This window comes from Pollicipes pollicipes, unplaced genomic scaffold (genome assembly GCF_011947565.3).
Source record: "Pollicipes pollicipes isolate AB1234 unplaced genomic scaffold, Ppol_2.1 Scaffold_4740;HRSCAF=5597_pilon_pilon_pilon, whole genome shotgun sequence".
Classification (NCBI taxonomy): Eukaryota; Metazoa; Arthropoda; class Thecostraca; order Pollicipedomorpha; family Pollicipedidae; genus Pollicipes; species Pollicipes pollicipes.
This window is the reverse complement of record NW_023596545.1, coordinates 6,598,034-6,611,339: the sequence shown is the minus strand read 5'-3', so window position 1 is coordinate 6,611,339 and position 13,306 is coordinate 6,598,034. Positions and strand designations below refer to the sequence as shown.

The 13,306-nt window shown below is 54.0% G+C and overlaps 1 protein-coding gene across 1 annotated transcript in view; it reads right to left on the bottom strand.

Annotated features, from left to right (window-relative positions):
* Positions 1 to 1,096: 1,096 nt before the first annotated feature.
* Positions 1,097 to 13,306, bottom strand: part of LOC119098472 (SH3 and cysteine-rich domain-containing protein) — a gene marked incomplete at its 3' end in the record, with an annotated part of 116,431 nt that continues 104,221 nt past the window's right edge. Inside the window, 1 exon segment of the mRNA XM_037221398.1 lies at positions 1,097 to 1,258. Coding sequence (XP_037077293.1) covers positions 1,097 to 1,258 — 162 coding nt within the window.

The window sequence follows — 13,306 nt, the reverse complement described above, 5'->3', positions numbered from 1 at the left end:
CTCGACGCCTATCGATCTGCCGGCCGAGACTGGACGGCGCGGCCCGGCGCTGGGTGGACGGCGCGGCGCGGATGACCCGCAGACGGTATGGCATGGGAGTCGTTGGGAGACAGGGGAGCGGGGACTGTCGGGAGACAGGAGAGAGCGGGGCTGTCGGGACGCAGGAGAGAGCAGCGACTGTCCGGACAAAAGAGAGAGCAGCGAGTGTCAGGAGACAGGAGAGAGCAGCGACTGTCAGAAGACAGGAGAGGGCAGCGACTGTCGAGAGACAGGAGAGAGCAGCGACTGTCGGGACACAGGAGAGAGCAGCGACTGTCAGGAGATAGGAGAGAGCAGGGACTGTTGGGAGACAGGACAGGGCAGGGACTGTCGGAAGACGACACGGTACGGGAACTGTCTGGAGACACGAGAGAGCAAGGACTGTAGGGGGGCGAGACAGCACGGGAAGTGTTGAGAAACAGGAGAAAGCGCGATTGTCAGGGTTCGGGACAGCACTGAGACCACCTGCATCCGGAGACAGGACGTTGCGGGATGCCGGGAAACTGGACAGGGCCATTACCGGCAGACAGGACCGGGTTTGATGCTTGCACAAAGTTTACCGGGAGATAAGACATCATGTGGAATCACATGAATATCTTATTGAGAGACGGTGCAGTAGGCTCCCGGCACATTGAGTACTAAGGACAAGATGTCAGCCTTTGGTAAGCTCGGTTTAGCAAAAGATGCAGGCTGTTGTGGGCGCGATAACACCCGCTCTGTACGTCCACGTAAGAGACGCGGCCATACTTCCTGCTGCCGTCCTTCCATCTTGCCCCCAGGGTATCAGCCTTTGTTAACGGGTCTGCCATCCATGCCTTTCTGATTCTAATGCTTTTTCGCATGTCCTATGCTTTCGCAGGTCCTAATGCTTTTACGCAGGTGGCAGGTCCTACCCCGTGTGCTCCGACCATCCGCCCTTCGTGGTCCTCATCAAATGCTTCGATACGTCAAGCTAGGGTCACCGTGTATCTCGTCCTACACAGCATACAGCCCACTCAGCCCCCTCCGCAGCTGGCGATGCGGCGTTGGCACCGGCGCCAGTGCGGCGCCGACTCACTGGGGTCCTCGGCGCCCTCGATGTAGCGCGTCTCCAGCTCGGAGGTGGACTTCTGGCGGCGCAGCAGGCGTGACTTGGGCTGACAGCGCGGCACGCTGCCCTGGCACTCGACATGCACGTTCATCTTGCACAACCGGCACTTGAGGCCCTGCCGCGTGTGCCCTGGCGACGGGGAGGGCGGGGCCGTCAGAGGCCGCGCGACACGGGCGTCACTGGCCGCGCTGCGGAAGGCGTCGCCGAACAGCGGCGGCGACACGGGCGTCACTGGCCCGCGCTGCGGAAGACACCGCCGAACAGCGGCGGCGACACGGGCGTCACTGGCCCGCGCTGCGGAAGACGCAGCCGAAAGCGGCGGCGACACGGGCGTCACTGGCCCGCGCTGCGGAAGAACCGCCGAACAGCGGCGGCGACACGGGCGTCACTGGCCCGCGCTGCGGAAGGCGTCGCCGAACAGCGGCGGCGACACGGGCGTCACTGGCCGCGCTGCGGAAGGCGCCGCCGAACAGCGGCGGTGACACGGGCGTCACTGGCCGCGCTGCGGAAGACACCACCGAACAGCGGCGGCGACACGGGCGTCACTGACCCGCGCTGCGGAAGGCGCCGCCGAAGATGGAGGGATGTGGTCTGTGAATGGCGTCGGCTGCACATGGGCACACCCAGCAACGGAGTTAGTGTGAAGCAGCACCCAAGCAGCGGGCAGGTTTGGATGTTAGCGGTTTGTCATGCTGTGTCGGTCACAGACCACATCATCAAGTGGTCCGCGTAAGCTAGTCAAGGATCACACTATATTCAGATAAAACTTTTGGTGAATATGTATAGGTTTGCTATAGCGTGTGAAACGGATCTCGCCATATTTTATTCCACGATGGCATATTAATCTTAACGTTTGAGTCTGAAATACGTCAGTTCCTGAGATTAAAGGCTTTCTGTCCTCCCAAGTTTTCTCCACGGGACTAGAGCCAACAAAGCGTGACCGGAAACACTTGCGGAAAAACGACACTAACACGAACGCATTCCAGTCAGCACCGAGGTCAGTGATTGATTGTAAGTGACCTCATACGCATGAACTCAGCGGAGCCAAATTGCTTTCTTTTACCCAGCTGTGATGCTGTCAGTACTTTTGAAAGTAATAGCATGACCACGTCTAGAGTAAATTGGTTGTAATCATGATTCGTCCCCCATTTGGTAATTCAAAAGCCGACACATCTGCTAGCCCGAGAGCAAAAAAATAAACTTTCGCCGCATACGCCTTCCACAAAGCAGTTTGTGTGTGTGTGTGTGTGTGTGTGTGTGTGTGTGTGTGTGTGTGTGTGGTGTGTGTGTGTGTGTGTGTGTGTGTGTGTGTGTGTGTGTGTGTGTGTGGTGTGCGTGTGTGTGTGTGTGCGTGTGTGTGTGTGTGTGCTGTGTGTGTGTGTGTGTTGTGTGTGTGTGTGTGTGTGTGTGTGGTGTGTGGTGTGTGTGTGTGTGTGTGTGTTGTGTGTGTGTGTGTGTGTGTGTGTGTGTGGTGTGTGTGTGTGTGTGCGTGTGTGTGTCGCAGCACGACCGCTGTCGCCTTATTGCTCGATGCGGTAGCGATATATAGAAAAACCGACACAGTAGCCCGCAAATGATTCTCACCATGCGGACCTTTGGGAACAAGGTCCGTGATCAGACGGTTGTAGACGTCTAAATTTGTTGGTCAGGTGGTCCAATAAAAATTCAGCCAGACTAAACGCTCATATGATGCGAGGATCTGGTCGGGACCTACCTGGAAAAAATACAAGCGGGGGAGGGGGAGGAGAGGAAGGGGAGGCACAAAGCCTTAAGCTGGCGATGGTTAAAGCAAGTTCACGCGAGTTGTAAGTTAGATGATTGATTGGTTCAATTCAGGATCCCACACAAACGGGCACGCGATGACGGACAGGAGAGGAAGATGTGGCGCCGACCTGCCGTTTGAGGGCCCGGGCGGCCCGACACAGATGCAGGAGCGCTGTCCGGCCTCATCTCCTGTCGGTCGATGACATCACATTGTTGCGTCGATGTGACACTGATGACGTGCCGGCCCCAAACGACCACACACTTGCTCCGCGCCCGTGATGACGCTTTTTACAAACTCCCTCATATCAAACTGCAACTTTTCTTGGGGGTCCGTACGAAAGTCACTCACTTTGCTATCTGCATGTGGGACGCCCCAAGAAAACAACTTGATCTCGCTAACACCGGTCACTTATTGAAACAACAAGAACTAAATAAACAAACGGGATCACATTGGAACGGTGGTCAGTCGGGGCAGAGTGTGACCGAAGCATGCTTTGGTGGTCACCCCCCAAATTTAAGAGGCGGTGCTGCCAAGCAGTGAGTCTGAAAGGCGGGAAAAACACATAATCAACTAGCGGAGTCAAGGAGTGGGTGCTATCGGCCTTAGGATAGTAGGCGGCATGGGGTAGGAGGCTGCATAGATCGTTGATGAAGATTGAGGAACAAGACTGGGCGGCAAGGGATCGTGGGCCACCCCGTGGGAAAGAGATAAGGTTGTGAGGCCATCACTGACCACCCTGCTTCCGACCCGCCTCAGCAATAATTTGTCACATTCGGCCCACCTATGAAATAGGCAGCAACGAGCGTGCGCACCCGTGACAGCGCCACCCCCGCCGTCCTCGAGAAACAGCACCCTCTCCGCCTGACGCGGCGCCGGCTGGCGCGTGCAACCGACGCGCGGCGGGCGGACGCACGCTACCTCTGGAATCTGATTGCAGGTTGTCGCAGGCAGTGATCTTCTTGTAGGTGTACTCTTGGAACCAGTGAGCTCCGACTGGAAGGCTGGCAGCGGTCGGTCCGTCCGGTGGCCGGCTGCCTTCCCCGGCCATTCCGCCTGCCGAACAACAGCCCCGTCACCGGCCGGCTCGAGCGACGCCGCTCCAACAGTTGGATGCTTTAGACTGTGCTCGGCCGGCGACAGCGCGTGATGACATTGTGGGCGATGACTTGGGGCATATGTGGCCGCGCCCTTTATTATACGAGCCGTTTTATGCCAAGCGATGGTAGTTGTCTGCCCGCCGACGAGCCCGCCGGGACAGGAAATGTCGGTGCTTGCCAAGAAGACGGGTCCTGTTGAGTTGGACTGGCGCCAGCGGTCACGACCGGCACGCTATTTGCAAAACATGCGGCTGCTATGGCCATTAGCGACCCCCCCTCCCCTCCCCCAATGCCAAAGCGAAGGCTGAAGTGCGGCAGCGCCGAGTGTTCTGTAGCACGACAGCGTCCTAACCGCGCCCGCACAGCAGCTGAGAGACACGTGTCTGGACTGAGGCAGTCAAGACCGACATTCTCGTGCTGAGTCCTCGGTGCTAAATACGAACATCACCGTACTTCAATGTATTGCTAAGATGGACGATTTTTCGTACAGTTAGGCCTTCAAATTGTTAGCCCCTCGAACCTGGTTGAACCAATCAAAGACTTTGGATCAAGTAGCCAATTATTGTTAAGTTACATGCATGAAAACTTCTATCAGTATTTCTGATGCATTCAGAATTTTTATGACAACAGCCCCTCCACCCAAACATATTAAGGATGTTCAACTGTTTTTATGGGCTCCGTCCGTCCAATCAAGGTCGATAACGCGTCGATAACGACCATTGACCCTTGCGAAGCCCTTGGAAGCGCTGATCACGACGTCCGCCTCAGCAAACTGGATTGGTGTGGAGCGTCCCCGGGATAGTTCTGGGACTAACCCGAGGACTACCGAGGACTACCCGGACTACCCGAGGACTACCCGAGGAACTACCCGAGGACTACCCGAGAACTACCCGAGGACTACCCGAGGACTACCCTGAGAACTACCGAGGACTACCCGAGAACTACCCGAGGACTACCGAGGACTACCCGAGGAACTACCCGAGGACTACCCGAGAACTACCCGGGGACTACCGAGAACTACCCGAGGACTACCCGAGGACTACCCGAGACTACCCGAGGACTACCCGAGCGGTCGGAAGCAGGTGGTCGGTGGTGGCCCGGCAGCCTATATCTGTCCCACGGGTTGGCCCAGCGATCTCTTGCCGGCCCCAATCCTGGCCCTCATCTTCATCGACCACCTATCCAGCTTCCTACCCCACGGCCGTCTACTATCCTATGATGATGACACACAACTCCTTGACTCCGCTGCCCCCGATGTAGTCGGCCTTGTCCAACCTGGAAAGCCCGTTGTCAAGGGGTCCATTCAGTGCCTTCAAAACTGGATTTAGCCAAGGAGCCTTAAATGAGTCCCAAAAGACAGACTTCATGCTAATCGGCACCAGATCCATCACAAGGAGTGGCAACCTCCACATTACCATCTCCGGCACAAGCATTCATCCATCATGTTCGGGAGAAACTGGGTGTACTCCTCGACTACCACTTCCTACCTGGGAACCCTACATCTCCTCTCTCATTCGGCGTTGTAAACGCAATCTTCATATCCCTGTTCAAGATCCGACACCACATCACTCGCGAGGTTTTGAAGCTCCCTGTCAAAATCCATGTCTTCCCCCACACCCTCTACTGCTTGTCCATCTGGGGTGGAGCGACCGAACGTCACCTAGACAAGATGCACAGGGTAATGTATTGTAGCCAATATAAATGTTATTCGCAGCCAGGCTGGTGAGTGGTGTCCGCCGCAGTGCTCACGTTTCCTCACGGTTCTGGACGCGCTAGGTTGACGTAGTGTTGCGGATCTTGTGAACCACCGGGACTGCCTGAAAGTGTACAGGACACTGCACGTACCCGCACCTCCCAGATGCACTGCGTGCTCTATTCGCAACGCGCGCCGAATTCTTCCCACGCCAAACTCGGGCTGTTTTGGGCGGTGTCGGCTCGCTGCATCTGCCACGCGTCCGAGTGCGCGCCACTTAGCGACCCTTTCCGTACCGCGCCGCGCCATGTGGAGCCGACTGCCTACGTCGGCTGTCCGCGTCCCCTCGCGCCGGGCATCTTACTGTTTTAATCGCCGACTCGTCGACTGAAACTGTGTGGGCTATACCGGGTATGTGTATATCTGTAGAGCCCACACCGTACACCACACTGGTACGGTGTGGGCTCTTTTTCCTTGTTTGACTAGGCCGCAGAACAACCACCACGTGCGTCGGCCTTAAATAAAACTGTTGTAACTGTCATACTGTGACTGTGAAGGATATGTCAGCACTCGGAGCCAGTAGCAAACTACATAAGATGTTTCAGGAGCCAGGGTGGACTCGTAAAGGCTCCTGCGGACCTTCGCGTGCCCCGAGAATTGATCTTAAGTGTCTTCATTCACCGTGGATAACATCTGTTATCCCTTCAAACATTTTCCGGCGAGACTTTGGTTTTTGGGTCCGACCTCTAAGAGGTCTGCAGGCTCCTGTCGCGCTGCCGTTGTCCGTATCGATGACGTGCCAGGGCAATCGTCTGGCCCCGTCCGCCCATTCGCCACGGTCGCCGCTCGCCGCTCGGCAAGCGGAACTAAACGCCGCTGGTGGCGCGGTCGGTTTGGCGTTCTCGGCGGCACGCAGCAGCTGGGACATGATGGGATTCGTCGCCGCCTCACGGGCTGCTGACGTCACGTGTTTTGTCACGAGCGTCTGACGTCACCCTAAGTCAGCGCGCACGGCCAGGGTTGCACGACGAGACGCGTCAGCACTCCTGCGTCAGCACGCCGGCCTCACACCGCGTGTCAGCATGTTGCAACTCCGCTCTGCAGCCGGCACACTGCTGCTGCAACCCTACGGCGCACCAGCGCCGCCGCAGCACCCCAATCGCAGCGTCTGTATGCACAGTATGTATGGCAGCAACATTCACAACACCCTCAAAACGGAGTGAGCGCTACTGACATATACAGAGGCGCATCCCAGTGCCGTTACTGAAGCCACGACGCAGTATAAGATTCGCCGTTCCTTGCGTCCCCGCCACGTGAGCAGCAAGTTTGATACCGCCGTCGGCCGGTCGCCCGGGTCCAATCTGTCACGCGCCGGCCGCGATGTTTTTCCGGGAACGCCAACCGCGCTAACAGCCCAGCGGATCACATACTGACCAGGCCAGGCACTCCGTGGATGCTTCCGTAATGTCAGACGACTCCAGAAGATGTCTCAGGTCGTCGGCAGCTCGCAAGCGGCAATCGGCGGTTCCCAGGCGGCCAATCGGCGGCTCGAAAGGCGGCTCGCAAGCGGCAGTCAGCGGCTCGAAGGCGGCTCGCAAATGGCAGTCGGCGGCTCGACGGCGCCTCGAAAGCGGCAATCGGCGGTTCTCAGGCGGCAATCGGCGGCTCGCAAGCGGCAATCACGCGGCTCGAAGACGGCTCGGAGACGACTCGCGGGCGATAATAAGCGGCTCGCAAGCGGCAATCAGCGGCTCGAAGACGGCTCAGAGACGACTCGCGGGCGACAATAAGCGGCTCGCAAGAGGCAATCGGCGGTTCGAAGGCGGCTCACATGCGGCAATCGGCGGCTCGGAGACGACTCGCGGGCAACTATCAGCGGCTCGCAAGCGGCAATCAGCGGCTCGTAGACGGCTCGGAGACGACTCGCGGGCGACAATCAGCGGCTCGCAAGCGGCAATTGGCGGCTCGAAGGTGGCGATCGGCGGCTCGCAGGGCCTGCTATATTCGCTCTGTTGCTGCCCAGCGGTCGCTACTTGTAGCCTCGCGCGTCATACATAATGCAACGGCGATCATTACTGCTGGCGAGCCAGCGCAACAGGATGTGACGACGCCACTCGGTTGATTGTCGTCGGCCTTGCAAAAACTCGGGTTACAATGGCCATCGACTTGCGTTCTTGTCGGTTGCTGAGGCTTTCGTGCTGCGCACGTCGCCGGGTTTCCCGCTGCGCTCTCGTCTGGTGGCCAGAGGTGTGCAACTCCTCTGAACGACATGCGGAACTGGGCCAGTTGTCGGAACATGCTGGAAACCTTGCCAGAAATTATTAGCAAGATTGCTTTCCCGATCTGTTGATCAATGCGTTTTCTGCGCGGTCGAGAAAAGGAGTTGGGGCGGGCCCTCGAGCGGCGGGGAGGGTAACGACGGGACCTCCACTGCTGAGTCGTCCGATCACGTGAAGCGTGCCGCCGGCGCGAGCGGCGGCGGCCACTCTGCTGAGAGCCCTCGGCGTCTACTGCAGGCGTGGCCCACATTTGGCCGCAGTTCTCAGTTGTCCCTCAGTGCGTCAAAACCACCTGAGCAAAAGATGCCATAGAAACTAAAATGCTCTCGTCAATGCAGAGAGGCATTGGAATGCATTGTCAATACCCGGACCGAAATCAGCGGAAAATGTGGCTTTCATAATGAGCACGACACCAAGATAACGATCAAAATGAAACTGTGAGCCCGAAACAGTTTTAATTTTTCAGACATCTGGGGGAAAATCATACCTTCCCATGGTCGTTTAGACATCCTCACACTGTTTTTTCTTTCATCCTCGCCACAGTAAAACAACCAGCCAAATCAATCAACATTTTTTCCGAGAGTACCAAAAACTGTCGTTCAAAGCTTAACAAAACATATGGCCATGAGGCTATATTCCCACCATGGATGTGGACAATGTTTTTGTCACGTGATGCATGCAATGGCTACAATCTGACTTTGTATTTCAGATCATCAAACGGAAGAACCATCCCAGGGCCAACCAGGGCCCATCCTTCATCATTTCCTGCTTCCTGCAAAATATCATCTACAGGAAATAAGATTATACCTGCTTCCTGCAACCATCATACACGCACCCTGTACATCTCATGCTGTCTGTATTTGGCCTGACTGGGGCTGTATATCTTAACACAACCCTGAGACCCAAATGTGTCCTTTTTTAGTTCATAGTGAATTGAAATGAGCTACATGCCAACAGAGCATGTGTTATGGGTATACCGCATAGAAACATATACTGATACTGAGCTTTGTTCGATAACAATAATGCGGCAAGCATGGACAGATCCAATCAACGTGCAATGAAGCGGGAAGCTGCAATATTAATGTCAATAGTATACCCAGCATCGTTTAAATGCTCATATTACACCACAGGCGTGGGAACGTTTCAAAAACTGTGGGGGGGGCAAGCTCAGGGTGTACTTCAGGAACTTTTTCTGGAAAGCGAGCCCGATGACTGGCGGGGGCGGGGGGGGGGAGGGTTAGGAATGGAGGTTGTTATCGCTCTTTATTCAATTGTCATGGCTGTTATGCTAGACATGCATCTGGTGCTGCTTATCACTAGTGCACAATCTTGCCTATTCGACTCATCTGTCATTTGGCAAACAAGGCTACCCAGCTTCACTAGATTATTCGTCCATTTTAACAGTGTCTTGCCTGGGGAGGCGAAATTCCACGAGCGGCTAGGCATTCTTGGTCATTAAGGAAGCATCTGCCTCCACAGTGTAGATGTCAAAACACGGTCTGGATATAGGCTGGTGATAATTTTGAAAGTGGATCGATGGCTCACAATGCCACAGATTTTTTCACGCGCCTTCATTTCGCTGGCTGCTCTTCAAGAGAGAAGATTTGTCGCAGCATTTTAGGCGGAAACAATTCGGGAGCTTGAAACTGCCAGAAAACAATGTGACAAAAGCCATAAAACTGGAAATTCTCCTTTAAGAACCAAGCCACATAATAACGCCCATCTGTAATATGTTCCTTACCTACGCGCCTGCTCCTACCCGGCGTCGGTGGTCACTGCCCCGGCCCGATGTCTCCCGCATGACTGACTGCGAACTGTCGTATGGCTGCTTTGTTGCATATTGTTGGACCAGTGTTACTACTACATGGTGTATAAAACACGTGTCGGACACCTGCAACAGTATCTTAAGTCTCTACCGCAGGCGTTACAGTCTCCATAGGCCGCGCAGCGTCGGCCTATATCAATATTAAGTTGTGGCCAACGGGTGGACGAAAATGACTACGCTTCTGAAAAATATCCTTGGACGCTTCATGACATTAAATCTTACCTTTAGAAGTCAGCGTGAGCGCATGTTTCACGTGCGTAATTTTTAGACTGATGAAAAGAACGGACTGGCCTTTAAAGCACCGCGAAGTGGGCTGAAATCTGGTGGTTGAAGTGGAAGAGTTAAGGTAAAATCTCTATTTTTTTTAATTTCGTAGCTATTTATCTATCCAGAAGACAGATTAACACGGCACCCGCCATCTGGTGGCATTTGCAGTGGCTGAAGCGGTTCGATTTTACGGAAGCTGTAGCCCATGCCATCTTTGTCCTTACTCTCGAAGTTTTGGGCGGGCATGTTCAAACCTTTTAATGTAATTTGTTACACTTATCAATTCTGAAAAACAAACATTCTTAGGCAAGCATGGCATGACCATGCTGACTTTTAAAATTAATTTCGACCTACCCTATTCAACAGCAATGAGACCCCCATTCTACTCAACAATAATAAGACCCCTTATTTCCTTCCGGGCAAGGAGCCTCTTGAGTAGAACACCAGGGGTACATTACCGTTCCCGGTTAGGGGCCGAGGGGCCATTCCGTCCCATCGCGAGGTGTCTTCCGGCTATCATTCTAGTGGCACGGGGCGGGATCTCCTGGTCGATCCGGAGGCCATTAGCAGGGTATATCATATCACATTGTTCCCATCCCCGACACGGGAGGCCTTCTGACCCGCGCAGCTAGCCCCGGATCAGCACAGGAACCCTCACACTGACGCAACAACATCCCTGATCACCGCAGGTAGTCCGAAAGTTGTGACATAGATTCCAGTTCCGTGTTTTCTTTGTTCTTCAGAGATATCGAGTTCTTCCTGACTGTAGCTTGTAGATGAAATGGGGTTCCTCGTGTTTTAACATGGCTAACCCATGTTCGTCTTAAAATGCTCAAGATCCTGTCAGAGCTGATTACTGATAAGAAAACTAACCAATGTGGTATTGAACATGCGTGCTCGCAAGTCATAGCAGTAACAGCCTCGACGCCCGGCGTTGCAGTCTCCAGGCCGTGCGGCGCGGGCTTTGCGGCTGTAACATTAAGCGATGGCCAATGAGCGAACGAAAAAAATGACGCATTCTTAAGAGAGATGGCTGGTGAACTATGTAAATCAGCATGCATGTTTAATGCCGTACAAAAGTAAGCCAAATGCAACCTAAATCTGAAAATTGGGGAGGGGGCAGTTAACATGCGCCCGGGTGGGGGTCAAATTGACCCTCCCCGAAGGTTTTCCAAAATGGTTTCCGAACGGCGCGGCGCAGCCGCACCAAATTTTGCATAGCTGTAGACAGGTGAATGGCGGATCGTTTGACATCACAAATTTATATGTACCTTGTAAGGTTGTTGACCTCTGGCAGGTCAAAGTCAGGCCATGGTTTCAGAGAAGGCAACTTCTAGGGAATCGTCCAATCTGAAGCAATAGCGGAGTGTTTGACAAAGCCATACATCTCTGAGGTGTTTTCTTAGGCACTACGAATACTGAATGAGCAAATTACGCTGACATGAGGTCAGGTATGGAGGTCAGACTAAGGTCATGACCAACCTGATTTATTACTCTGGGTTCGCTGTATGGGATAGTTTGTGGTGCTCATTTCGAATTTATTGACAGCAAGAACCGCATTATACATCTTCCATTGACTTCTTAGGCGTCAAAAAAGATCATTGACCTAAGATGTCCCGGGTCGACATGTTGTTTTCGGAACATACTGCCTAGGGTAACCTTTGTCGCTTATTCAAATGCAAAACTCAGAGCAGTCTTGTAAGATTTTGGTCACCATGATCTTCAAAAGGTCAAACAAGGTCACTGACCCCAAACTGACTTTTTATCTTTTGCTTAGGAACAGTTTCCTAGGTTCTGGGGGCACTTTGGTGAACAACCTAGAATTTGACCTTGTTTGACCTTATTCGACCTGACCTGACCTGTTGATAATTACCCTTTACAGAGCAGAACTGAAATCGTAAGATATTAATGTCTGGGACATATATACGTAACCATACAGTGATGTGTTTATCATCTAGTTCTGAAGTTAGATATGACATAAACACGTATGTAAATCTTCGTTTAAAAAGAGATGTTTGAGACAATGCCAGTGGTCTAGAATCTGTCGAATTTACGTAAGGCTTTGTTCTTTAAAGAACGGACGCCATATTGACAACGTGCCGATTATTCAGAGCTTTCCAATTGAAACGTGCTGCCTTGCTGGACACTTGGTGCCTGATAAATGAATGGTGGCATTAGTCAGCTACTTGCCCATTTTTCGCCTAAACTCAAGTTATCAAGAGCATTGACGAATATAAAGGGGGATGTAACCATCTAGCAGAAACACCGGGCAAGAGTTTCAGGACATCATTTATCTAAATGGAGCATCATAAACACTTATTCGAAGAGAGTCAGCAGAATTCCGCCAGTCTCCTTCAGCGGAAGAATCTGATGCGACGTTTAACATCGTACTGGTGTTTTGGTTGCGGTCTGGAAAGGAAAATGCTCCAGCATTAAAGACAGATGCATTTCAGGAAGGACGCCTTGGATGCATAATGAATACCGGACATTATATATATATATATATATATATATATATGCATATATGCATATGGGGGCCACGGTGTGTCCTTTGTTCATGTGTTTCAACTGTCATGTTGCTGGCTTTATGAAACGCCTATTTTGACGTCAGGTTTTCGTCACCCCCTTGAAGTTTTTTTCCATCCACCACAACCCTACCAATAAATAGTTTTGGAACTCTGGCCCGAAAATCGCACGTAGACGGTGTCAATTGTCATCTCTGGCAATGATTTTAACACGGCCGTAACCTCATCGACCGACACTGGGTAGACCCTCGTCGACCAACGCTCATCATCTCCCGATTATCGACGCTTGGGTGGCGCTGGATCGTCCCACGCTTACTGACGCCCAGCTGTCCCCCACTGGCCGACGCCCAGTTGTCCCTCGCCGACCCGCGCTCGGTCGTCCCTCGTCGACCGACGCTCAGTCGTCCCTGGGTCGTCCCCCGCCGACCGACGCTCGGTCGTCCCTGGGTCGTCCCTCGTCGACCGACGCTCGGTCGTCCCTGGGTCGTCCCTCGCCGACCGACGCTCGGTCGTCCCTGGGTCGTCCCCCGCCGACCGACGCTCGGTCGTCCCTGGGTCGTCCCCTCGCCGACCGACGCTCGGTCGTCCCTGGGTCGTCCCTCGCCGACCGACGCTCGGTCGTCCCTGGGTCGTCCCTCGCCGACCGACGCTCGGTCGTCCCTGGGTCGTCCCCCGCCGACCGACGCTCGGTCGTCCCTGGGTCGTCCCTCGCCGACCGACGCTCGG